Source organism: Bicyclus anynana, chromosome 2, assembly GCF_947172395.1.
Source record: "Bicyclus anynana chromosome 2, ilBicAnyn1.1, whole genome shotgun sequence".
Taxonomy (NCBI): domain Eukaryota; kingdom Metazoa; phylum Arthropoda; class Insecta; order Lepidoptera; family Nymphalidae; genus Bicyclus; species Bicyclus anynana.
Window position 1 is genome coordinate 13,408,997 of NC_069084.1, and position 27,493 is coordinate 13,436,489.

The following is a 27,493-nucleotide window of genomic DNA, read 5'->3' on the forward strand; positions in this document are numbered from 1 at the left end:
ATGAGGAGAGAGTCCTGTGTTGGGCCGTTAAAATAGGCTGCTGATGATGATGTAGTACAACATGTACAATTAGTATTTTAAAATATTTGAACAATATAGACTTTACATAAATCTGTTTATTTGATCGTATCTAGGCTAAGCGAATAATGGTAATTTGAAGATAAATTATGTTACTCGAACTTTTCATTCAAACAAAACATATTTGAACAAGTGTTTGAGATTTATGAAAGAAATATAAAAACGCAGTTGACTCATAGCAAAAGTTTCTTTTGTATATAGGTAATAAGGATTTTAAATTTAACTAGCTGACGCCGCGCGGTTTCACCCGCGTGGTTCCCGTTCCCGTAGGAATACGAGATAATATATAGCCTATAGCCTTCCTCGATAAACGGGCTATCTAATACTGAAATATTTCAAATCGGACCAGAATTACCAGAGATTAGCGCGTTCAATCAAACAAACAAACTCCTCAGCTTTATAATATTAAGTATAGATTAAAACATGTGTAGGTATTTTATTAATATATAGATTTTATTATTGACTTTATTATATCGATTAAGTTGTGGTCACGATAAAACCCAACATAAATTAAATTACAAACAAGTTAAGTTCTTCGATAAGTAGGTCCTATCAATTAGTTTGTCTTATTATGCAGTTAGTCATTGAAATAATTAAATAAGTTTATTTATTTAGAAAAAATACTACACATCCCTACAGGGAAATCTTAATATATAAATGCGAAAATATCTCAAAAACTGCTTGACGTACAAAGTTGAAATTTGACAGGGAGGTAATTCATGTATTTACATTGTACGTCCACTAAGAACGGATTTTGCGAGAGGGCCGGATTAAGGAGGTCTGAGGGCGGACGAAGTTGCGGGCGTTCGCTCGTATGATATAAAAGCTTAGGTATACAAAAGCGCAGAATTAATAATTAATTAACATAATTAATTATGTAAAAAAGCGCAAAGGTGCAAAATGTGCAAATGTACAAAATTTGTCAGATCTCAGGTGGAGGCCTTTTCTGTACATAGACTATCGTTAAAATAATTTAGATAATAAGCTGAATTTTAGATATGACGTGGGGGGAGCCCAGAAAAGCTTAACCTGAAGTTCACGACCTAGATATCCTGTATGCATTTTCCCTTCACCTCGAAAAAGGGTTAAATTCAGTTTATTTTACAATAACTCAGCTTTTTCGGTTAATTTGCATTGCAAACAGTAGTATGTATAGTAATTGGACTAATACAAAATCTAGGCAACCGGCAACCCTAAACAAGACCAACAATTTAATAAGGCAACCTAATACAGTTAAATTAAAATGCTTTTGACGTATTAGACGATTGAATAACAGATGAGGGTATAAGTATTTTGAACACGTGATATTACAAAGTACATACTAATAATGTATAAAACATTTTGAAAAGAAAAATCAATATTTCTATAAATTTAACCGTAGATAAAAAGCAATGTTAATAACATATTGTTACAATGTAAAACAAATTACAAAAAACAGTTGCCATGAATTACATTAATTTTAATTCTGACTCATTAGTGTAGAACAATAATATTATGACGTGCACTGAAATTATGATTTTCCGTGGAAGTCACTAATCATTTTTTTATACTAAGCAAGTTATAAAAGTCTAATTCGGAACACGTGTGCATAGAAGACACCCATGTATTCTTGCCTCTTGTAAATTAAGATTACAAAAATTAAGTTAAAATTTTAAATGATTTTAAAATTAATTTGTTAAAAATTTAAATTTTGGACAACCCTGACAGTCATTAATTTAACTAGTATGATTATTATCATGAGCCGTGATAGCCCAGTGGATATGACCTCTGCCTCCGATTCCGGAGGGTGTGGGTTCGAATCCGGTCGGGGTAAATATCACGTGTCTCAAACGGTGAAGGAAAACATCGTGAGGAAACCTGCATACCAGAGAATTTCTTTATTCTCTGCGTGTGTGAAGTCTGCCAATCCGCATTTGGCCAGCGTGGTGGACTAGCCTAACCCCTCTCATTCTGAGAGGAGACTCGAGCTCAGCAATGAGCCGTATATGGGTTGATATATATATGGATGGATTATTATCATACAAAAAATATTATAACAAGAAAACTAATTTAATTTATATACAATAACAAGTAGATTTAGAGAAAATGTGGTTTTTATAAACCCTTGTATCAAAATTAGTACTGAAAACGTACAGGTAGGCAAAATTGACGTAATCGTCCAATGTCCTAGACCCAGACGCTCGCACAGACGAGTCGAGTTTGATGTCAGAAATTCTTTCCATCATAGAAAAAATAAACTGCAAGCTGAATCAAAGAATTCACTACTTTATTTTTATATAAATTTTTAAATCAAATCGGGTATATTCGCTGAAGTCAGTATATACATACCTTTCCCCGTAACTATCCCAACTCCCACACCATCTTTAAACAGTACATTTTTTTTATGCACAAATCAATGTACGTTCATATGACCCCTCCCGGTTATATTATGTGCTCACAATTGTTAATTCGCATCCTCTTCTATCCTCCATAACTATTAAGCTGAATCAATTTTCATCAAACATAGTGTAAAACACTATCGAATAAAAAAATCGTTCAAAGTAGCAACTAAATGAAAATCGGTACATCCCTTCGAGAGCTACCAGCTACTGCAACAGGCGAAACACTCATAAACTCTCCTCAGTTTTGCGCCGGGCCTCGGAGTTCAAAAATTTAAAATCGCGCGAAACAAATGCTTACTTACTTACGTACTTAATGATGAATATTTATTTATTTATTAGGATTAAATTTATTTAAGCCAATTCCTTCACACTGTCCGCAATTCGGTTTCTTTCTGACCGCTTTAATCCCTTCTATCTAAGATAAGCTTGTAAAATACATAGATTCCGAATCTATATATATAGAAAACAGTGGCGTAGCGTGCCTTGAAGGGCCCTGTATCAAAATTTGTTGGGGGGCCCAAATAAAGGTTAACAATTTGTCACAAAAGAAACAAAAATTCTTTCTTGAAATAAATACGACTTAACCTATGTACGAGTAGGATGTTACCAATTTTTGGACACACGTTTTGGTAACCCATAAAAAAGAGATTGCATTATCGAAATTTTCTTCTTTTGAAAAAAAAACTTTATCGAATTTTTTTTCATCTTTGTAAAAGAATTCATGGAAAGTTGTTTCCTCTCAGTAGAATAATTCTTCAAACATTGTTTCATTGGTTTTATAGAAAAATTCATCGAAAATTGTTTAACTATTCATGCGTAAAAGCATAACACAGTTCGGCATTTATATACTCAGAGGCACAATTATCCGTTCACTTTAATATACTCGTGTCATATTAGTATGGATAGGGTTACTTGATATACTTGATTTATTGATAGATGGATCATCATCAATAAATCAGTCAGACAGTCAAGTCTGCCGAAGCGCGTTTGTAGAATGCATGACCGCGTGTATTTGGCGTTACGCTTTTCTGATGTCACTTATTTCCATATCAGACCTCCTTTTTTAGTTTTAGTGTGTAAATAACAACTTAGCGTGTATAAGTCTGCATTAGCAGTTAACTAAATATATAACAGGTTCTTTTTCTTTACGAATTTGATCATATGTTTATTTTTTTTATAAAACATGGTATGTTATTAACTATGGTTTTTGAACTTGTCAACCTACCTGAGTAGGTACATAAATACTTGTATTTAATGACTTCACGAGGTGTTCAGTGATCATTTGGACTACGCGTCATATTGTATGATCGATGTCAATACATATTATTATATTATAGCTATAAGCTCTTGAGAAAACACAGTTATTTTGAAATCACAGACAAACACTTTCATTTTACTTATATGTACCTACCTAGCAGTAGCGAAGGCTGAAATTTTGTTATAGGTAACCCGGTCATGTGTTTTTTAGTCATGCGCGGAGATGTTTATTGAACAGATTGAAGAAATGCTGTGGCTGAATAATTATGATTATGTACGAGTATGTAAGGATTTTTAAAAGGTAACCCGCCAGGGATCGGGTTTTTTACATTCCTCGCTGCTGCTACCTAGTATATAATTATGTATACAGGGTGTTCGGGAGTATTTCCCATAACTTCAAGGTGTTGACGAGTCCACTTATAGGAGACGAACTGCATATCAAAATACATCCATCCGTTTGGGCTGTAGGGCGTGCCAAAGAATATACATACCCACATACACACATACAAACATACATACATACACACATACATACCTACGTCCGAAAATCATTACCTTCCTTCTGACGCAGTCGGGAATAAATTCACCGCCACTTGATGTAATATGACGTAGTCAAGATTAGTTCGTTGAAATAACTGTTATAAATGATCACAATTACGAAAATGCGATGAAAAACGATGTAATGTCTTATTTGAATAGTACACCGAGTTAAATAATAAGCCTGCAGAAAACATATCAAACCAACAAACTATATTAGTACAGTTTTTGTTTGTTTTGACTCAACCGGAAATCGAGACCGAGACTTCCTGCTTGAGAGGCGACATTCCCACCACAATGCCGAAAGGTCGCCGGCCACTGTATAAATAACTACTAAATACTACGCGACTTTGTTCTCTTTTAATCATAATAATAATTAATTAATGCCCACATAATTAAATCAAAAGAAGTCGATACCTACAAACTACAAAACATTTACATATTATTAACTCCCGACGTACTATATTAAGTATTCTGTACCCCGACGTGAAAAAGAGGGGTGCTATAAATTTGAAGTAGGTATGTGTCTGTAATTGAATGTGTAATCCGGTATATTCAAATTCAATTCAAATTCAAAATTCATTTATTTCAAGTAGGCTCAGTTTACAATCACTTTTGACACGTCAGTTGACTATTTGTAAAGATTCTACCACCGGTTCGGAAGGCAGGTTCTGCTGAGAAGATACCGGCAAGAAACTCAACAGTTGCTCTTTTGAAAAAGTCATACAGTATTACAATTTACATTTGATAACAATTAAATTACAATTTCTTATAGTTTTATTTCCTGTGTGAAGGTGGAAGCTGATCTGCAGTGCCGGATTTGCCGTAAAAAATAAAATAGCTGAACTTTACAGAGCGGCGAAATTGCAGCGCTATCATATCTTCCTTACCCCCACCACACCTCATAAGAAGTGCAATAAACACAAAGCTTTGCTTTTCTTAGCTTAAAAATGTATCCAAAAATTTTGAAAAACTTTTAAAAATAATCTTAATAACTAGACTATTAAAAAAAGGAATATACTTTATTGTAAACAGTGTATCTAATTTTAAGAGCTGAGTAGAGGCGGCAAAAGTGTTATAGCTGTGGGGCGACAAATGTGTAAATCCAGCAATGACTCTATAATTGCCAAATTCTATCTACATCCTTTTAGTCGTTTTTGCGTAACAAACAACCAAACACACAAATTAAATATTTACTACTCTCATAATATATCTGTAAAATAATCAACAAAAAGTACAACGATTTTCCACCAAGGTCGATGGAGAATAAATCGCGTGAGATAAATAGTCAGAAAATTACACTTTTAATACATAAATTATGGTATAATCTGGTAAATGTGTCCATTTATAGCAAAATCGCATCGCAGCCTTGAACTTAATTAGGTACCTACTTACATAAAACCAGAGCTTAGATCGCTTTAAATATAATAAAGAAAAGCAGTCGATAGATGCATAATTATTGAAACCAGTTTGAGTTCATTTCAATAACGCCTTTATCACTGTAGAAAACTTTCTAAATAGGAATTTTAAAAATTCAAGAGACTCTCCTTAAATAGCTTTGGTATAGTTTTCACCGTAAAATATATATTTAAATAATTGCACCTGCTTTGTATAATATCATCACCCATGATATAAAAAAAATCATAATAGTATATGCGTCAAATATATTTGTATATTGTGGAGGGAGAGTAATAATAAAAAAACATACTTCTGCCGAACACAGAACCACTTTAAAAATAAAGTTAATTATAAATTACAATAACATTTTCAGAATTTTTAAAATCTACTAGTTGACGCCACGTTATATGATTAAGAATCCCAAATAGGTTTAAAAGTATTCGAGCATATTCTGACAAATGCACATGTGTTTCGTCATATGTAGGTATATTCCAGATTCCAATGTTAGATATGATACTGTTTTTCAAAATTTGAAATACCTACCTACTACCTACCTAGTCTTTACTGAAGACAATGAGTTTAATAAATTTCAAGTTTTTACGGAGCTAACTTGGTCAAAATAAGTTTTTATAGCCCATTACGTATCTAATGGAACTATAAACACGAAATGCGATCGAGATAATGCTGTGATTAAAATGATTACAGATTACAAAATACCTACTAGTAACAATCTAGTATTTTCATTTCTAGTTACTCGTATATACCTAAGGAGAATTCTTTCCAAAAATATGTGGAAGGCAAAGTAAAAAATAAGTATGTACCTACGTGCATAGAATATATAACAGTAGTATATAAGTAAGTATTAAGTTTCGCTTCGATAAATGTTCTTTATATTTTGTACCTAGTTACTATCCCGCTGCTCAGCTTTGGAATGATCCAAGGCTGGTTGTCACCGATGATCTCCGTCCTTCAATCCACGGAAGGACCAGCTCCGGAGCCCTACACCAGCACCGATATATCCTGGATGACATCTGTCACATATATCACCGCAATCATATTCGGTGCCCCTATGGGCTACCTAACTGACAGATATGGGAGGAAGGTCATGACTCTTATAACGACCTTTTCACTAATCGTAAGTACAAACCTATTTTTAAAATTTATCAATTTTATGGCTATTAAATAAATCGTAGTCTAGATGAATGCCCTGGGAAACCCCTCGAAATTAACATTCCCTATGACGTGTTAAAGTAATAAAAAATAACGTAAAAAGTTTAATGTGAATTTATATTGCACGATTTTTATAAAAAGAACAGAGTAGAAAAAGGTCAAACATAAGACGTCCTAAACAAGCCTTCAGTTTTTGCTGTAGGTACTAAATTAAGTAGATCCAGTATTCTGCTCAGTGAATCATACAGCAGAATTTACGTTTAGCTTTTCAAATTTTTAATGAAAAATCAAAATTATATTTAGCTAATCATAGAACATCGTAAACGTGTAATTAAAACTCTATGTTGCAATCGTAATTAAAATGGTACCGTTAGTCGTCATCATCGCATGTAGGTACTAACTAGCTACTAGACTAGACTAGAAATTATACCTATTCTATACCTAATTATACCTATCTTAGTAATAGATAAGTACTCACAGTTATGCTACCGATTGTGTCCTTAGTTCACATTATAACTGCAAATTGAACCTTTCAACTTGACAGAAAACAAATTGACGTGTCTTTTAATCATTGCAAAAACCTTTTTTAAATGTAAAATTTTCATTTTACGTATCTGGTTCTTGGTTGTTACTAAGAGGCAGATATACTATTTTTTTTATTTAATCGGTCTGTACATAAGTAATATTTCGAACAATCCGATTAACGCATTGCGATTCTGCTCCTCTCTATATGACGTATCGATGGTTTAGTTTAGTAGCTCATTGTTCAGGTTCAGATCATCAGGGTCCAAGTCCTAAGTTAGGCTCACAAAATTTTACTTTTTACCTAAAAAAATTGCCGGAGTTTGTACTTGACTGCTTGTTTAGATAAGAGTTCACGAGCCATTTGCTAGTTTCTACCACTAACTAATAACGACCGTTACCTAAACAATATAAACACCACGTTTCGGAACTGCCTGGTGGGCCTTATAATATTTTTTTCTTATTTGGGAGAAGAGAGACAGTATTTCAACTTTTATTCTTACAATGATTACATCTAATATGTAGGTACTATATTTAGGAGCGTCTATAAAATTACATTAACAATTTAATTCAGTTATTTTTTTAATTAACAGTTTAATGTGTCGATTGTGTTGAGTGATGATGTCGCGGATATTATGTCAGAACGTTCTTATAAAATTATAATAAGGAAGAGCTTAAATTAGACCTTGTGCATCACTATACCTACTAAGCAATTAATTTTAATACATAAATTTAACAAAACTATTATGTTTTGATATCATAGGTCAATAAGGTATAATATAATCAAATCTATATTATATACACATATCACATAGATCACGATATTAACCGTGTAAAACGTGATCTACAATTGGTAGGTATATCTTGATTATGTTCAAGAGAATGGGATGAGGGTGTCAAGTAAAATATGCATTACTTTCATTCGATTACCTATAAGGTTCTGATTTTGTATTATTTATAGATAAAATACTAACGCACTTACCTACACTAGCAAATTAGCAATACTAGAAGCACTGCTTATGATTTCCCGGCTAGTGATTTTTGTCTTCTTTTTTCGCCTTTTGAATAATATATTCATGGCTTTTTGATGACATTTTCAAAGATATTTGTTTATTTAGCCCACTACTGAATGTTACAGTTTTTACATACACAAATATTTTGAAGATACAAACGTGTTTGTACCATCTTATTAAAAGTATATTCCAATTATTAACTGAGTAGGTATTTCATATTATTTAATCTCGATAATGTCATCCTCATGAGTTTTTGAGAAAATCTTGTCAGACAGGCAGACAGTTTTACTTTGAACTTTTTATTCAAAATATATATATATACTTTCTCTTCTTCTTCTTAAGGTGCCTCTCCGACTAGCGAAGGTTGGCAGTCAGATTCTTGAACTCGTCTCTATCCTTCGCGAGGCGAAATAATTGTGCGGCGCTCGCGATCCCGGTCCACTCTCTGATGTTTCTCAGCCAAGACTTCTTTCTGCGACCAACGCCTCTTCTACCAGCAACCTTTCCCATCAAGATGAGCTGTAGAAGCTCGTATCTCTCGTGTCGTAGCACGTGCCCTAGATACGCTACTTTTCTCGTCTTGACGGTCTGCAAAAGTTCACGCTTCTGATTGACGCGTCGCAGAACTTCGGCATTCGTCACTTTGTGAGTCCAACTGATAGCCAGCATGCGTCTAAAAGCCCACATTTCGAACGCTTCTATACGTTTCCTGATGTCCTCTTTTACTGTCCAGGCTTCACATCCGTATAGAAGTATGGGCCAGATGTAACAACGCAGGAGTCGAATGCGCAGAGGAATCTTAAGACTGCGATTGCAGAGAACTTTTCTCATTTTGTTAAAAGTACTTCGTGCTATTTCAATGCGAGTATTAACTTCCTGATCGCTACTCCAGGTTTCATTAAGCCACGTACCCAAATATTTGTATTTGCGCACTCTCTCCACTTTTTGGCCGGCTACGTCGATTTCAAGGTTATCAATATTTCTTTTTGATATAACCATGAATTTTGTCTTTGAGATGTTCATCCTAAGACCAGCTTGCTCACTGTAATCATTTACACTGGTTACAAGTTTTTGAAGTTCTTCCAGAGATGAGGCAATAAGAACTGTATCGTCAGCGTATCTAATATTGTTAATGTTTCTGCCATTAATTTTTACTCCACAGTCCAGATTTTCAACTGCTTCTGCTATGGTTGACTCGGAGTATAAATTAAATAGCGTAGGTGACAAAATACAGCCCTGGCGAACTCCCCTTTTAATTTCAACATAGCCTGTTTCTTCATTATCGACTCGAACCGTAGCTTGTTGATTCCAGTAAAGATTCCGGATTATACGGATGTCCTTGTCATCTAAGCCGACATTATGTAATATAGCAATAAGGCGGTCATGCAATACTCGATCAAAGGCTTTTTCGTAATCGATGAAACAAAGAAAAACGTCTTGCTGCATGTCTCTGCATTTTTGCACCAGAACCTGTACTGCAGAAAGAGCCTCCCTTGTACCCACTCCCGCTCTGAAACCAAACTGACTGTCTGCAAGTTGTTCATCACATTTGGATCTAATCCGTTCGTGTATGATGTTTAAAAATACCTTTAGAACTTGACTCATAAGACTGATTGTTCTAAATTCATTGCACTTTCTCGCATTGGCTTTCTTAGGGAGTGTAATGAAAGTTGAGGTTAACCAATCTTTTGGTAAATGGCCTGAATTGTACACGGAGTTGAAAAAGTTAACTAGCATATCAATGTTTTCCTCCTCGATTAATTTTAGTACCTCTATGTGAACATCATCTGGGCCAGTCGATTTTCCAGTTTTAGCTCTACTTAGAGCCTTTGTAACTTCATCCTTTAGGATTGAGTACCCATTATTCAAGTCACAAGGCGCAGCCAAACTTCTGGAGTCGTCAGCAAACATAGATGAAAGATGTTGCTCCCACAGGTGTTTTTTCGTTTTAATATCTAAAACTGGATGGTTATATTCGTCAGTGAGTTGGTGTGTGATATTTTTATGGCCAATGAAAGATTTTATTTCTCTATGCAAATTAAATGCATCATGTTTGGTATAAAGTTTCTCCATAACATCGCATTTGGCTTTGTACCAAGCATCACGAGCATATCGAACTTCTCTCCTAATACACTTATCAATTTCAGTATACTTGGCACAATTAGAACTTTTATGGAGTCTACGTTCTTCCATAAGGCTATAAATTTCTTCAGTCATCCAACTCTGTTTAGGAACCCAGGTCTTTTTTAAATATTTTGTGTTGATGTCCAGTATCTTAGTCTTAAGCATGCTCCATGTATCCTCTACCGTATACTCATTCGAAAGTTTTGTATGCACTGCCCACTCATTTATTTCATCCGCTACTTTCGCTTTGGTATTAAAGTCTTTAAGTATATATATATTTAAGTATATACTTTATATACTTAAATATATATACTTACCCTTTGACGGTATAGTACGGCGATTGACTCCCAAAAGGTTGGTTGTTTTAAACTTTTGAGACCATAAACAACATTTTGCAGTTCCCTTTACTTTGAAATAAATTGAGGTTTAAATCTTAATCCATGTATATAAATATTACTGTATAATTGGAATTCCTTATTCGTAATTCGTAGTAATAAAAGTTATGCTAATTTATCGATAAATTAATGTTTATTAACTACGAGTAATCGTCGATAATAATTAAGAGTTAAATAGGAACACGAAAATATTCTTTCCGCAAGTTTTTTTTCGTTTAGTTTTATTAATTCCTACATTAAATGTAGGTAAAATTAAATAAATATTAAAATATTGAGTTATTAATTTTATGTATGATCTACAATATTACTTAATCTAGCAGTGTTTTCCGGGGAAGAAAATAAAAAAAAACTGTAGAAATGACAAAAGTAAAAAAGCATAGTGTTGAAAGAGATAAGGTAGAGTAAATCAAAAACTAAATAGATTTTTCGAGATTTGCCGCTCATTTAATTGGGCCCCCTCCAACTAATTTTGATACAGGGTCCACGATACGCCACTGACTGGAAGTTAGATGCAAAACATTAAAGATTTATGTACTTACCGACTAACGACGATTTGGGGATTTCGTTTGACCTAAATCTTTTATTAGGTATATCCTTAAAGTCAATATTTTGGAGGATATTGATATTGTCAGCCCCTGAGCATGGGGACCATGGGCAACCATATACCTAGCTATTGCTCACGAAATCAACCCCTGCATTCTGTATAGTTACAGCGATGGGACATCGCTCGTTTCCATGGCAACGTCGTTCTTATTGACATTTTATTTTTGGGATCCCATAAAAATGAAGTTCAAATTGTATTATAACTTGTTATAGGCTAAATAGGTAGAATCGTAATGATTTAAGTAGAACTGACAGGCTAAAAAATAATGTAATGCAAAAAAATTCAAATTTCTTTATTTGCAAATTATAAATATACATATCTGGGTACAAATTTTGAAGCATTCAATTTGCTACAAATATGCAATTAACATGCAATTTTCGAAATCTTTTATCTAAATGACAATGTTTATCAAATCCTTAAATATACTAAAATTAAACTTAAAAGCCGGCCAAGTGCGTTTCGGGCCACGCGCAGTATAGGGTTCTGTAGATTAACTTAGCACTTAAATCGCTTCTGTAATGCACACAAATACTGTTAAAGATACCCCACAACATGGGTAGACCATAAAAAAAATCATCCTCACTTTAGGGAAGGAACCCCAAAAATTTATTTTCCATTAATATACATACCCATACCAAATTTCATCTTTGTAGCTGTAACGAACTTTGAGTTATCTTACTGACAGCTTTACAACTGCTTTACAACTGAAATAGTTGGCAATTTTCGTTTTCTAATTTCGTTTTTTAAGTTGGTCGAATATTACTTTTTAAATAACAATTGCTACGTGATTTTTTTCACGTATCCTATTAGTCATGTATATTTAGCCCTAACTTATGAAGTGAATAAGTGAATTCTTTGTGAAAATAATATTTTTTTTTGAAACCCAACTGTTTAGCCGGTATAGGATGGGGAAACCTGACTTGAAAATTAGCTCTGAAAAGCTTAATATTTATAAACGGATCCCTAATCGAAAAATATTGGTACATAACATATATTTAAGAAAACCTATAACGATACCCCACACTATAAGATAAACGAGTATAAAAGATTCATCGCCACTTTACATGTAGGGACCCTAAAAATTTTTCATCAGTATTTTATTTTACGACTTTGTTCACATTTTTAATGTAGATATGTACATACATTATCTAATTAGTTTATTAATTAGTAATTAGTAGGTACAAATTACAGCTTTCTAGTAGTAATAGAATCTGCGCTAAAACCACGGACGGACTGACGGACGGACAGACTACGGAACCCTAAAAATTAAGATATTATCGTTCTTCGAAATAAAGTTTAGATTTAGATTCCAACATCGCCATACTTATTACGGACTGACTCACTAAAATACGTAGTCTAATCCTAACAACCTCCCTGTAGTGAAGAGACAAGCTAAAAAATATCACAAAAAGGGATAGGCACCCAATTATCGAGAAATTAATAGCCATTCAACTTTAAAATAAATGGCAATTCAGGTGCACTCAAGTTTGTAACGACTTTTTCACCCTTTTTTGTGCGTTACTCCTCCATAAACAAACTACAAAAAACACCTGTTCCGCTCTGTAATCTATTATTCGAACCAACGTAACGCAGATTTTTTACTTTCATTAGCACGGTAAACAGTAACGAAATGTTAAATGCGAAAAAAGATGTCGTTCGCTTCCTTCCTATTTTTTTGGCGACCGATTCAAGACGTTAAACGTTTTAGGAACTACAAGAAGGTACTTCTAAACTCTGTACAGTAACAAAAAGCATGAAGATCATTTCTTGAATTTGCTTCTGCTTTATCAGAATTACATAATGGATCCGGAACCCGCACAGTGAATCCATGGAATCAGTGGCGTAGCCTGTCTTGGAGGGGCCTATTATCAAAATTAGTAGGGGGGCCCAATAAACGAGCGACAAATCCCGAAAAATCTCTTTTGACTTACTCAGACCATAAAGAATTCCTTTTTTACTTTTGTCATTTCTGCAGTTTTTTCGTATGTTTTTTGCAAACCCAGATTAAGTAATATTATACCTAGATTACTTTTTACAATTTTTGCTTTGATAATAACCTTGTAGTCCGGGGACCCCGTATCATTGATATGGCTGATACGTCGGTAACTACGCCCCTGAATACTAAGATATTCGTCAAATTAAACACTTCTTCAGAAGTCCATAAACTAGAATGGAGATTCTTTTTATCATACTTATAGATTGTGTATTTTTGATAACCAAAAATCCTGTCGCCTGCAGTAATATTTACAGTATCAACAAAAAAATGTTGTCTCAGATTAGATTAATTTAATTAACAAACTGCAATTAATTCACGTCTAGTTTATTATGGAAGCTACTGATTACTATCTGAAACATGTATGCATTTAATTCTTCATGGTAACTTTAACTAACATGTTTTTTATTTGTATAATGCCCTATGTTCCTGTTACAGTTATACTGGCAAATAAAACTGCTATCCTTGGAGCCATGGGCGTTGATTCTCGCACGAGCCATCGCTGGCATTCCTTGCTCAGCTTGCTACATCGTTCTGCCAATATATTTGAAAGAAATAAGTGATATAGATCTGAGAGGAGCGCTTGGATCCCTGCTGATTTTGAACAGGTATTTTTATTGATCTAGCTTAATTATTGCTAGTAGTTTTTACAACTCTAAATAACGCCGAATGTAACGCGCCAGTGGCTTCAACATTGAACTTGGCAACGAAATCACTGATGCAATTTGTTGCTATTGTTTGAAATTGTGAATCTCGCACGCACGAATTTCTTTTTATATGAATAGTACTACGCCCGACCTTGAAAAATTTGGAAGTCGATCTGAATAATAACGCAACCTAAGACAATATTCAAAATCATTATGCAACTTTATTAGTAACGTTTGTACATTTAAATGCCAGTTGCAATACCACAATTCAATACGACGAGACATAAGGTTCTACAATTTTCGAAATCAACCCAATTAACATTCGTTCCGCATTATAGCGAATTCTGATATTGACAGAATAAATAAAACTTTATTTTATTTAAACTAAAATCTTAAAAATAATCTATTTGTATTCGAATATTTTTTCACTTAAATTCATAATTCCAGATATTATATGTTTTCATTCAAGTAAAAACATGACCTGTTTCTTACTATTAGGATTTCATAAATCGAATTGATAAAGCTTGAATTAATGTTATGTTCGTTATTAGTTAGTATGCAACCATCTTTCTTTTTTTTTGGCTGTATCTTTGCCCATTATAACTTAGTATAGATTAATACATTATGCATTCATTTATGTAGAAATCGTGGGTCGTTATTCTTAGGAATATTTAGTAAATTATTTATACATACAATATTATAATTTTCGTTTTTATTTATATATTATAAAAATGCAACTTACGTTTGTGTCGTTAAATGGGTGACGTATATTTTAATGTGTGGCCATTTCGTTGAATTTTTGAATGAGTGTTAGGTAACTCGGTTTTTCTTCATTGATATTTGCTAATAAAAGTGTTAATGAAGTTATGAAATTAGCCGTAGCAAGTTTAATATGGGCAACTTTGGACTTGCTGATAAAATCAAACCTAAATTCTTTATCATCACTATTTTTTAAACTTATAGAACAATAAAATTCGATAATGAGGTGAAACATAATCATTTCCTCTTCTTTGTGTATCACATATATTTATAGACTACTAGCGGACGCCCGCGACTTCGTCCGCGTAAAGTTCGTTGTCAACTTTACTACTACCTCAACCCTACCCTACCCCTACCCTACCACTACCCCAACCCTACCCCTACCCTACCCCTACCCTACCCCTACCCTACCACTACCCCAACCCTACCCCTACCCTACCCCTACCCTACCCCTACCCTACCCCTACCCTACCCCTACCCTACCCCTACCCTACCCCTGCCTTACCTGCACCCTACCCCCATCCTACTCCTGCCCTCCCTATACCCTATCTCTTTCCTACACCTATCCCACCCGTACCCTTATCTCACGCCTATCCTACCCCTACCCTACGACTTCCTTATCCTACCGTTACCTCTACCCTACCCCTATCACTACCCTACCCCGGCCCTACCCCTACCCTACCCCTACCCTACCCCTACGCTTCCCTACCCGTACCCTACCCTACCCTATAACTTCTCTATCTTACTCCTACCCTTAGCAAAATCGGTCCAGTCCTTCGAGAGTGGTGGTATGACCAAGGGAAATAGAGACTTCCATGCTAATAATATAAAGAGGTAAAGTTCGTGTGATTGTAGGAGGTAATCTCTGGATCTACTGGACGGATTTGGAAAGTTGTTTTTACCAATAGAAAGAACGTTATTTGCGAGTGTCATAGGCTATTTTTGATCCCCATATTCACACGGGAACGGGAACTACGTAAATGAAAGCGCCGGGCGTCATATAGCGGAATTTCTGCGTCTTTTAGAAATTTTGTATTATCTCCAAAACTATTTAAGTAATTAACATACTGTAAAGGGCAAATCTTATCTCCATAATATCCTTGTGATTATTAAATAATTTATTTTAATAAGGATTAAAGTTTAGTTGTATAAATAATGACTTAAACCTAAGTATATAAAATTAATAATTTATAAAACACAAAAGGTACTATATCTACTAATATATAGAAGATAGATATATGGTGTCGCGGACTTTTTTGTAGAACTTTTAAAGATACATAAAGTCTCTATACATTAATTTCAATTTTACACAATAGTTAAGGCAGCGCATACGAATAAGTCTGTTTAAGAGGATTTTCGGTCCGACCTGTATGACAAAAACTGTGATAACTCGGCTAATATATATGATACCTATATAAAATATAGCCTATAGCACTACCCGATAATGTAGCATTCTACTGGTGAAAGAATTTTTGAAATCGGACCAGTAGTTCCGAAGATTACCCCATTTGAAGAATGTTACAAACTTACAATTTACAAACTTACAAACTTTACCTCTTTATAATATTAGTATAGACAAGCGGATGCCCGCGACTTCGTCCGCGTAAAATTTAGTTTTTCACAAATCCCTCGAGATCCATGGATCTTTTCGGGGTGGATCCATACAAATATCCATACAATCTTTCGCGTTTCTAATATTAGTAGGACGATATACGATATCAAATCTTGTCGACTATGCATCATATTATATATTTATCTAAATGTGTGATTAAAAACTAAGGAGCGCCCCAAGGATCTCATCTGGGGCCTATTTTGTTTTCTCTGTTCATAACTGTTCATACACACCGCTGACTGTTGGCATTTCCAATAAATAAATAAAATATATATTCCAGGAACATTGGGTATCTCGCCAGTTACGTGTTTGCGGATTTGCTAGAAGTGACACCGATGCTGTGGATGGGACTTCTAGTGCCGACTGTCGTGTTCTTCATCTTCCTGATAATGCCCGAGACGCCGGAGTTTCTGGTCAAACAGGGCAAGATTGATGTAAGAACGTTAAAATAATATTATTTATTCATCAATATGAAATAATGTTGTCCTGTTCTCTTACAAACAAAGCGCAACCTTCTCCGATAAATAGAATAATTACGTATTAAATTGGAAAAGATACAACTACTCGTAATCCAATGTATACCCCTGCCCCTGTAGCCAAGTGGCACTTCGATTCTCTTTCTACGATCGCTAACGCTTCGAAAACTAGAAAAATGTATTGGAATGACAGATCTTGATCACGTGACCTGTCGATAACAAATGTCATTCCCATACATTTGTCTAGTTTTCGAAGCGTTTGCGATCGCGATTGGATTATCCGTATCTGTTATTCAGGCGTCTTTTAGAGAACTTGGTAACCAAGCCTTTATGACATTAGTAACTTCATTGGCATTCAAATAAAAAATAATTTGTAGCATCATTATTCACACGAAACAAATCGTTATCAACCCATATTCGGCTCTCGGTGAGAGGGGTTAGGCCAAATAATCCACCACGCTAGCCAAATGCGGATTGGCGGACTTCACACACGTAGAGAATTAAAAAAAATGTCAGGTTTCCCCACGATGTTTCCTTCACACATAACTGAAAAGTTAGAGGAGCATGCCGCGGACCCCATTCGAACCAACACCCTGCGGAATCGGAGGCAGATATTCATGTCCACTGGGTTATAACGTCTACAAATATTTTATTGCATATCTTTATAGGAAAATTCAACCTGATTTTTGGTGAGTTAGGCTCCCATTACTTAAAAATAACCGAGCTAACGAAATAGGTACACACTGTTGAACCACAGAAAACGTACTTATGTAAAATGCTGTATTATGCTGCATTTTAGCTGAGCTAATTTGAAAATACGTATTATCTAAAATATATCTGGATCCGATATCAATACTCATCGGATACGGTACATATTTCATAGTTGTAATAATTCGCAGGAAGCCAAAACTGTTCTGGCGTGGCTTCGCGGCGTGAGCATCATGGAGCGATCACTGGAACAGGACATCGACAGCCTGGTGAAGGTGGAGAAACAGACCAAGGAAGAGGCTAAGAACGTCTGGAAAATAATACGTACGTACAACAAGATATACTCAAATATATAGGTATATTTTTAACCGACCGACGAAAAAAAGAAGGAGGTTCTCAATTCGACGCGTATGTTTTTTTTAATAAATTATTTTTTGTTTGGAAGACTATACTTCCAGATTGGCCCTATTCCATTTTCACGAAAAAATAACTGAAATACGCCTTTGAAGTCGGTTCAATTTTTGTGTTAAAAAGATTATGTAAAATCTTCATCGACGTATCAGCCGATATTCTTTATTCGACATCTATACTTAACTAACTTACTATAATTACGTTATTTAATTATATACTTAACTAACTTAAAATATATTATATATTGTAGAGTCCTAAAAACAGCGATTCTGCGTCACTTATAACCAATGGCTCCTATCATACATACGATACATCTTCATCGCTAAATTCACGATCAGTTTGGGGGGTTGCTACACCATACCATGCGTTCTTCTCTATGGGGTTCACGACCATCGCCGCTTCAACTCGTTCAGTTATCTCGTGACTTCTAATTTCTGTCCCTTTACCTTCTGATTCAATCAGAGATATTCCAAGCATAGCTTGTTCAATGTCACTTTTTATGATCTAAATTAAACTGATAAAAGAAATAACATACGGCTTCTTGGATACACTTATGAGGATATTTGTTGCAATATGAGTGAGGTGTAGGGTGTAGGTATTGACAGCGTAGGTATTAATATGAAACGGTTTATCTATAGTACTTCAATACATAGTATTGGATTCAATGATAATTTAATATCATTGATTGGATGTCTAACTTCGTCCGTCGTTCTAATCAGACTTCTATTTAGAATGAACCTAAAATTTTCAGTAATTACGAAAATTACATTTTAAAAAAATACTTTTCCTATAAAACGCCTATTTCTTTTTTCCAAGTCTTTGTTCTTTATAATAGTTTCAATAACAAATGAACATTTTTTTCTGTTTTTAATATTTTTTGCCATATCTTCTTGTTTTCTGAAGTATTGTTGATTTCTGCCCATTTTGCATCAATGAAAACTAAATCTGTATTCAAAGGATATTTTCATTCATACTACAAACAAAGTAAGTAGGTCGCCATTGAATTTGCATTGAATTTACATACACTTACGAACTAACAATGTTAAAACAACTAAGAATGTCCTACTAGATTATTATTATTTATTAAACGCGGGACGTCCTTACAAGCTTGAACTCGGAAGTGTTTCTATTAATTGAATTCCGGTTTGAGTTTTTACTAAATAAAAGAACTCTAGAATAAGTCCCATTATGACGAAGACTTAATTTTTTTTCTCGAGAAGTCTGAAAAAGTTGTAAACAAAATGACCGCAACTATGACCTACCTAGTTACTACCGACCTAATACACTCCTTGATGACAGAAAATACATTACGAAATTATATTAAGGATCCATCGCCTAAAATGAGCGATAAAACGTCGTATGACATACGTGCGCTTTAATAATAACAGTCTCTGCTTCCTTCCTTATAGCTCTCGTCTTCGACTCGAGCTTGCAATATCGCTTCTGCTGTAATTTTCTACTTATCGCACTTAAATCATAAATACTATTAAGTTACTGTATAACCGAGTTTTGCTAAGTATGTTATTTTTGGTAAATTTTCTAAAAATCAAACCGAGCTAAATCGATTTATCACACATTTTCATGAAAAGTGTGGAAGATGTTTCCGAGATGCAGATTATAAAAAATTGGTCTTTGAAAGGTGTTAGATATTTTAAACTAAACACTACAATGTCTTACACACACATCTACCCTCATCCTCTCATATATCTGTAGTAAGGTATAATATTGTATTCTGTAACGGCGAAAACGATGTCCTCATTTCTTACATCGACCGGATATAGGATCGTAAAGATCGTAAATGCATGTCCGGATGATGATAGAAGCCAAACACTCTTTGTAGCGTCAGACAGCCTCTGCTGCCAAGTGGCACGTCGATTCTCTTTCTACGATCGCAAACGATTCGAAAACTAGACAAATGTACGAGAATGACAAATCTCGATCACGTGACCTGTCCATAGCAAGTGTCATTCATATACATTTTTCTAGTTTTCGAAGCGTTTGTGATCGTAGAAAGAGAATCGACGTGTCATTTGGCAACAGGGACAGGTCTCATTATGTCCACGAATTCCATCGGTCTAAACGCTTCTGTAAGCCGAGCTACGAGCTAAGAGTCTAATACGAGACGTTCCGTCTTTGCACACCTTCTATGCATTTTATTTTTTGCATTCGTTAAAAATCTTAACTCCCCCATCAATGAGCCTATAGAAAATGCTCAACTAGAAAAGCACAAGCCCGTTTAGAATGTCCGTGCATACGCTAGCGAAACGACAAAATTTACAAAACAAATGTCATGTCAAGTCTTCAGTATATTGTACTAACATATGAATTATTTTCTATTCTATTCTAAAACTAATAAAATTTAAAGAATAAAATTAATGAAATTAAAAATCACTTTGATAATTAAATTAAATCATTTAACTGGTTATGTCACGTTATATTATGCACATCCATGGGAATAACATTTACTGTATGGAAATTGTTACTGTGGAGAATAAAATTATTTAATCCATTTCCATTGTTTAACTTAAACGTAATATTTACATAATACTGTGTTATTATGCATTTTTCCTGTAATAAATTGGACACTACATTAGCACGAAGCATGGGCATGGCAATGCGTGCTAAGTTAGTATGTTGAAATTATAAAGTGATATTTCAGCAGAATGGCTTAATATAATAAATTTAGTTTATTTTAATAATTAAAAATGTGTGAATTGTCTAAAAATTTTAAAAAATGTTATCTCGTGATTTACCATAATTTAAGCTTTAACAGAAAACTTCACCTTCTATTTCTTTTCTTTCAGTGAAAGATAAAGCTACCTTCAAAGCTTTCATAATCACTTTGGTGATAAAAATCACACAACAGTTCGACGGCTACCTTATCGTGCTGATATACGCCGGCTTCGTGTTCGAGCGCGCCTCAGAGTCCATCAGCCTCAAGTTGAGTCCCAACAAGCAGGTCATGCTGATTGGGCTCGTGCAACTGCTGGGCTCTACCATTGCCACGTGTATTGTTGAGAAGACTGGGCGTAAGGTAATTTACATTTTATGTAGGCTTTCATGAAGTAGGTACTTACTGAAATACTGTTGCATACTGCTGTCTGCTTCTATATTCAGTATTTGTATGTATTTAAGTTTTAAAATTCAAGGATCATTACCTCGAAGCAAGTAAACTAGTTGCCAAGCAGGTTTAATTTGGGAAATAATTTAGCAAATAGCTACTTAGCTACTGTTGGTTCGGCAATCTCGAGTAATACGAGTATAGTCGATTCCGTTCATAGTTTTCTTAAATGCAGTAAAGTAACATTGATACTGACATATTTTCCAACTTCTTGTATAATAATGAAATAGCCAGTTTCTTCAGAGTTAAATCATAAAATTCTAACTTCCACGGATAGGTACATGTCGCCTATATCAGAACAAGTGCCGTCAACATTGAGGCGTTAAGCCTAACATGTTAATTCATCGGCAACTATTTAGACCGTGACCACCGTAACACAAAAATTCTGTTGCCTGAAGAAATAAACAGGCGAGAGCTCTGTCGCTAAAAGCTCCCACAGCTAGTAGTAGTAGTAATACTTCGTCTAAACATCTTCATTAACATCCGATGGACGGCCACTGCTGGACATAAACCTCTTCCATGGACTTCCAAACAACACGACCCGCTTCATCCAGCTCCCTGAAATTCTACGACCTACACTGCACTATTCGATGCGGGGTCTCCATTCCAACATCTTAGGAGCTAGGACCCCCTACGTCCATCGGCTCTTTGAACCCTGCCACTTCAGTTCGCGATATGGTACATATTACATGAGTATTAAAGATAATTGTCATTGTTTTGCAGCTTCTTCTCGTAAGCACCTCCTTCGCAATAGGAGTGGGCATGTTGCTACTGTCCGCGTGGTTCTACCTCACTGGTATCGGCATGTGGCTGCCGGGCTGGCTGCCCGTCTTCGCCATGTGCTTCTGCATCTTCGCCGATGCTGCTGGATTCCAGCCCATCTCTTACATCATCATCACGGACTTGTTTTCATTCCAGGTTTGTTCATCCACATACATACTTTTGGTATCATCAATACATCATCATCTTCCTTATTTTATTTGAACACACTGACATTTGTTAAACTGAATTTCACGCGGACGAAGGATTTTTCGACGAAGTGGCGAAGAAGATTTCAGTATAACAAAAATAAGCTTTTGGGGTTTTCTGTAAGAGAAATCTTAACAGCAGCCTAGAGTTGGGCATAGTTTGGGCATATGAGTACCTCCGTGCCTCAAATACCACGTACAGTACACACACACTTATAACTTGCGGCGATGTAGATTCTAAGCTAAAATTGGACGCGGTGCCTTATAATACGAGTATGTCAATCACACTTCAGTTTCTATACCGAATTTCATTCAGATCCTACTTACTTTGGCGTTCTAAAATATTAACTAGATTAAATTTTATGCTATTTAAAAATAATTCGAATTTTTCCTTTCCTAGAATATTTCCTTTCTATTTTTTGACGTGACAACGTATTATAATTCGAAAAACGAACATTTTCTTTTGAAAAGTGCAACCATTCCATCAGCATTTTCTTATGACGTTGTCATGTTCAACTATCGTCTGTAAACCGACTTTACAGACACCCGATTTTTTTTTTAATTTAGCTCATATTGTTTTTTCAGCTACGTGGCACAGTGTCATCGTTCGCGAACATTTGCGCTAAACTCAGCAACTTTGTCCAAATGAAATGGTTCACCAAACTCTGCGAATTGATCAGCATACACTGGACTTTCCTGTTCTTTGCTATCGTATGTTTCTTCGCATGCTTCTACACTCTCATAGCGTTTCCCGAGACTAGACAAAAGTCTGTCGAAGAGATATACGAAAAGCTTTCAAACAGGAATAAGGATAAAAAAGAAGAGAGAATAAAGGCTGTGCCGTAGTATTGTGAGTAATGTATGTTGTAACGGTGTGAATTAGTTTTGCATGAGATTTTAGGAAATGCTCAAAGGTTGTGAGATATGATGAGTATTACGTAGATTTTGAAATTATCTTCTCTAATTAATCATATAAGATCTTTAAAGATAAGAAATTTGATTTGATCAAGTAAAAACATGTACTTAATTTGTATAATACTATATATAACATTATACGAAATTTGATTTGATCAAGAAAAAGCATGTACTTAATTTGTATAATATTATATATAACATTTTTCGAAATTTAATGGAAACTTCATTAAAATTCGTAATATTAATGATGCAGTTAAGTCCTATAGTTGTATGTCAGAGTACAGATTTATTTAAAATCAACGTAATATATATATTTTTTTTAATAAGAGAGTATGTAGAGTCTGATATTTTTAATATCAGTAAATGTATGTCTTGGTCCATCCTAGAGATTTGTGTTTATAGATGCAAATCTAGACTGTTATTAGAATAATTTATCTCGTCACGTTTAGTTAGTAAAATAGTATTTTAAGTAATTATTTTTGAGAGATTTAAATATATTATGTAAGTTTAATTTAATTTGGTCAGTAGTGTTAAAGAATACTTAATATAGTGTATTAAACATACACTGCCTCGTTACTCCAATGGTTAGCCTATGTGGCTTAGGATCATGATGTCCTGGGTTTGAATCCAGGACCGGGCTGTGAAATACTTTTTCCAAGAAATTTCCAGCCAAAATTCCCAGTGAAGTAGAGAAATTCGTGGTGCTACACCCATTGCTTCAAATATCACATGATTATTATCATTAACAACATATTCTGTTTTTTAATCGTTAGAGCTAAACATTACCCACCAACCCACATTGGAGTAGCGTGGTAAATCTAAGTTCCATATCCCATCTCCTATGAAGAATAAATATAGGTACTTACTATATTTGTGCAATATCACCAGATTTTACATTTTTAAACGTTAACAATGTCAAACTATTAATTTCAAAATGATAACTAAATTAATTCAAAGTTACGTAATGTTACGTGAACTCGAGCAATGATATTACGTTAATTATGTGAGTTTGCATTTTTATTATTATTATTTAAATTAAAAACCCTCGTGATACGTTTAGTAGGTATCCTAAACAGTTATAATTCACGGCACTTTATATCCCGCTACTGAAATAATTTATGTGTTTAAATCAAATCTTTTATTATTTTAACAATACTTGTTGAAATTTTTGCAAGTTGCAGTGTTAAATTGATAATTTAATTGTTATATAACTCTTGCTCCTAATTTAATAATCGTAAAGAACAAAACAAAACTTTTAATAAAATGTACCTACACATCCATATTTATTTTGATATTCTAAATAATTTTAAAACATTTACCGATTTTTTCGCATGACTTAATGAGTTTTTCTTTGTTATTTATTAAGAGCATGTAGCTGTTTTGTTCTTTTGCTTTTAAATTAAACGGATAAGTTTTAAATACTGACCCGCACTGATCCGATCCGTATCCTTAGAAATACGGACATAAAAACACGGACCGATTTCGGATATTTCGGATCTTTGATCCAAATCTAAAATAAAAATAGTCTTATGATACGTATTAGAAACGACTTTCTCCCATCTGTTTAATGGATGAAAATAGTTTTATACCAAAATTAGTACGCTAAAAATATGTTATTATTATAGTAGTTTGACTCAAAAACTGGCTACATTAACTAATTGGCTGGATAGTTAATGGTTAATAAACATAATGGTTAATGAAAATTTGACCAGGATTTTTAATGATGGCAATGTATTTTAAGGGAGAGCCACTTGGTCCCGCCCTTTTCAACCTCGTGATAAATCAATTTTTTTAACGTACTAAATTTTATATACTTTTCATCTATTAAACAGATGGGTAAAGGTCGTTTCTAATTCGGATCTTCTACTATTATGTCCGATTTGAATCCAAGGGTATTTTCGCACGGTAGCCGTATCTGTTGCGTAAGCTACCGTACAAAATTAGTTCTTTGGAACCTAATATCACGGATTCGGATCGGATACAGTGCGTAACCACCCTAAAGGCCAGCCTTCTATTAGAAACGTTAATTGTGAATAAATCATAACTAAAGTTGTCTTAGTGCTGATATTGATGCTAATTGTGCAATAAGCAAATACCTCTCAAACGCCAAAATTTATAACATAGACTATATTCTGGGAAGTTCGTTGATGACCTTCCCATGATATGTGGGCGATAGGGGGGAAGTGAGGTGTATCAGCCGTGTGATTTTCGTTCATCGCTACACGCCCCCCGGCCCGCGCGACCCATCGTGAATTTTACAAACGAAGTTGCCAACCTGTAGACTCTGTTTTACTTTAAAACTGTGTTTATTTTAGCCTATTGAAGTGTAAGAGCTATGATTCAACTGCATATTGTATTGGTATCAATGTCCAAGCTTACATGTTGAAAGTTTTCTATAGTATTTCGTTTAGTTTGTTAGTGCAATTACAAGCAGATACAGTGCGTACTCCTAACAGTGGCGTAGCGATCCTTGGAGCGGCCCTGTATGAAAATTACTGGGGGGGGGGGGGGGGGGGGGCAAACGAAGTAAAGATTTCTCACAAAAGGAACAATAATGCTTAAAATAAATATGGCATTGACTTAACTTATTATATAGGATTTTTCCAATTGTGGATTACGTTTTACTAATTTTTCAAACGCTTTCACACGTAAGGGGGGCCTGTAATCTGGGGCCCCGTATCAGTGATACGGCCTGCTCCGTAAAAGCGTCAAGATGACTACTTCAATTTGGTATGTTCTAAATTATTGGTACTTTAAAAATAGAAGGTTGGTCTTATTATTTTATCTATTGACATCCAATTTTTATATTTTATATTAAAATTATTAATATATAATTAAATATACAAGTAATTCAATCTAAAATTAAATTTGAAATACAATAAATAAAACTACCTACATACTTGCGACTGTAAGTTTATCATACTATATTCTCTTTGTGGTGTATTTGCTCCTAATATTTGTTTAAAACATGGATAGATTACAAATTATAATTATTATACATGTAAGGTAAAGATATAAGATGATAATTTATATTACAGGATTGCAGCAAAATACAAATCAATGTAAAATATTTAGGACTGATAATGTAAATGTCTAAGTGCCATGCACTATAGAAACACGAAGCCCTATATTAATCCATATATATATTAATCCATAACGTTCTACAAGTTAATAGCTTGGGACGTATATTTGTCTGTTATTTTCATTTCAGTATTGTCATAATAGCTGTTTAATCAAAAAAAAAAACTAAATAAGTAGATAGCTAGGTAACCCAGTGCCTATTGTAAAATGTACTTATATGCATAATCTTGTCTTTACTTTTAAGTATTGTTTAAGTATTGTAAGTTATAAATAAAATTAATCAAACCTATAAAGGAACGTTAATAATTGTAAATACCTAAATGAAATGTTGTTTTTCAATATATTTCGTTGAATGAAACTTTAAGCATTTTTATTGAAAAGCTGCAGGTGATAAACAATAATATTTTTAACAAAAAAATAGAACCGTCTTCAAAGAAGTATTTCACTTATTTTGGTTTTAACACAAAACTAATTAAACAATTTTCATGAAAATGAAATGGAATCAATCTGGAAGTATACCTACTCTTTCAAACAAAAAATTTTTTTTTTAAAATTGGTTAGTAAATGACGAAGTTATGAGGTAACAAACAAAAAAATACGAATTGAGAACCTCCTCCTTTTTTTGGTCGGTTAAAAATTAGAAATTTCAATTAATAGTCCCAAGCCGTGATAGCCCAGTGGATATGACCTCCAATTCTGTAGGGGATAGATTCGAATCCGGTCCGGGGCATGCACTTCCAACTTTTCAGTTGTGTACATTTTAAGAAATTAAATATCACGTGTCTCAATCGGTGAAGGAGAACATCGTGAGGAAACCTGCACGCCAGAGAATTTCTTAATTCTCTGCGTGTATGTGGTCTGTCAGTCCGCATTGGGCCAGCGTGGTGGACTATTGGCCTAACCCCTCTCATTCTGAGAGGAGACTCGAGCTTAGCACTGAGCCGAATATGGGTTGTTGATGATGATGATAAGTACCAGGCTCCTAGACCAAAAGTATAAGAGCTTTGATAGCCAGACCTTCCTTTAAAAGTAAGTCCATGCCCCCACCGCCGTTTTAAACTAGGCAGGGGCACTTGGGCACACAAGAATTAGGGGCCCTTTTGGAAACTAAAAAATACAAATTATACTAAAATTTTTTGCTAAATATGACCATTTATTAAAGGTAATCAAAGTCAATTAATACAGTATGATATAATATGTCATTATTAGAATGATATTTCTTTCGGGATTTCCGCAAAGGAATAGGCGAAGTCATCGATCTAATATGGGGGCCCTGGGCACGGGCTCCGTGTGCCCTGACGGTGAAGACGATATTGCACGCCC

General features: G+C 34.4%; 1 protein-coding gene across 1 annotated transcript in view; it reads left to right on the plus strand.

The window, feature by feature from the left end:
• Window positions 1-26,528, plus strand: part of LOC112050581 (facilitated trehalose transporter Tret1) — a 31,001-nt gene extending 4,473 nt beyond the window's left edge. The window contains exons 2-8 of the mRNA XM_052887291.1: window positions 6,557-6,786; window positions 13,911-14,080; window positions 16,771-16,924; window positions 17,866-17,998; window positions 20,890-21,119; window positions 21,930-22,124; window positions 22,760-26,528. Of these exons, the coding sequence (XP_052743251.1) occupies window positions 6,557-6,786; window positions 13,911-14,080; window positions 16,771-16,924; window positions 17,866-17,998; window positions 20,890-21,119; window positions 21,930-22,124; window positions 22,760-23,020 (1,373 nt within the window). The 3' untranslated portion in view covers window positions 23,021-26,528. The remainder of the gene's footprint in view (window positions 1-6,556; window positions 6,787-13,910; window positions 14,081-16,770; window positions 16,925-17,865; window positions 17,999-20,889; window positions 21,120-21,929; window positions 22,125-22,759) is intronic.
• The last annotated feature ends 965 nt before the right edge of the window (window positions 26,529-27,493 follow it).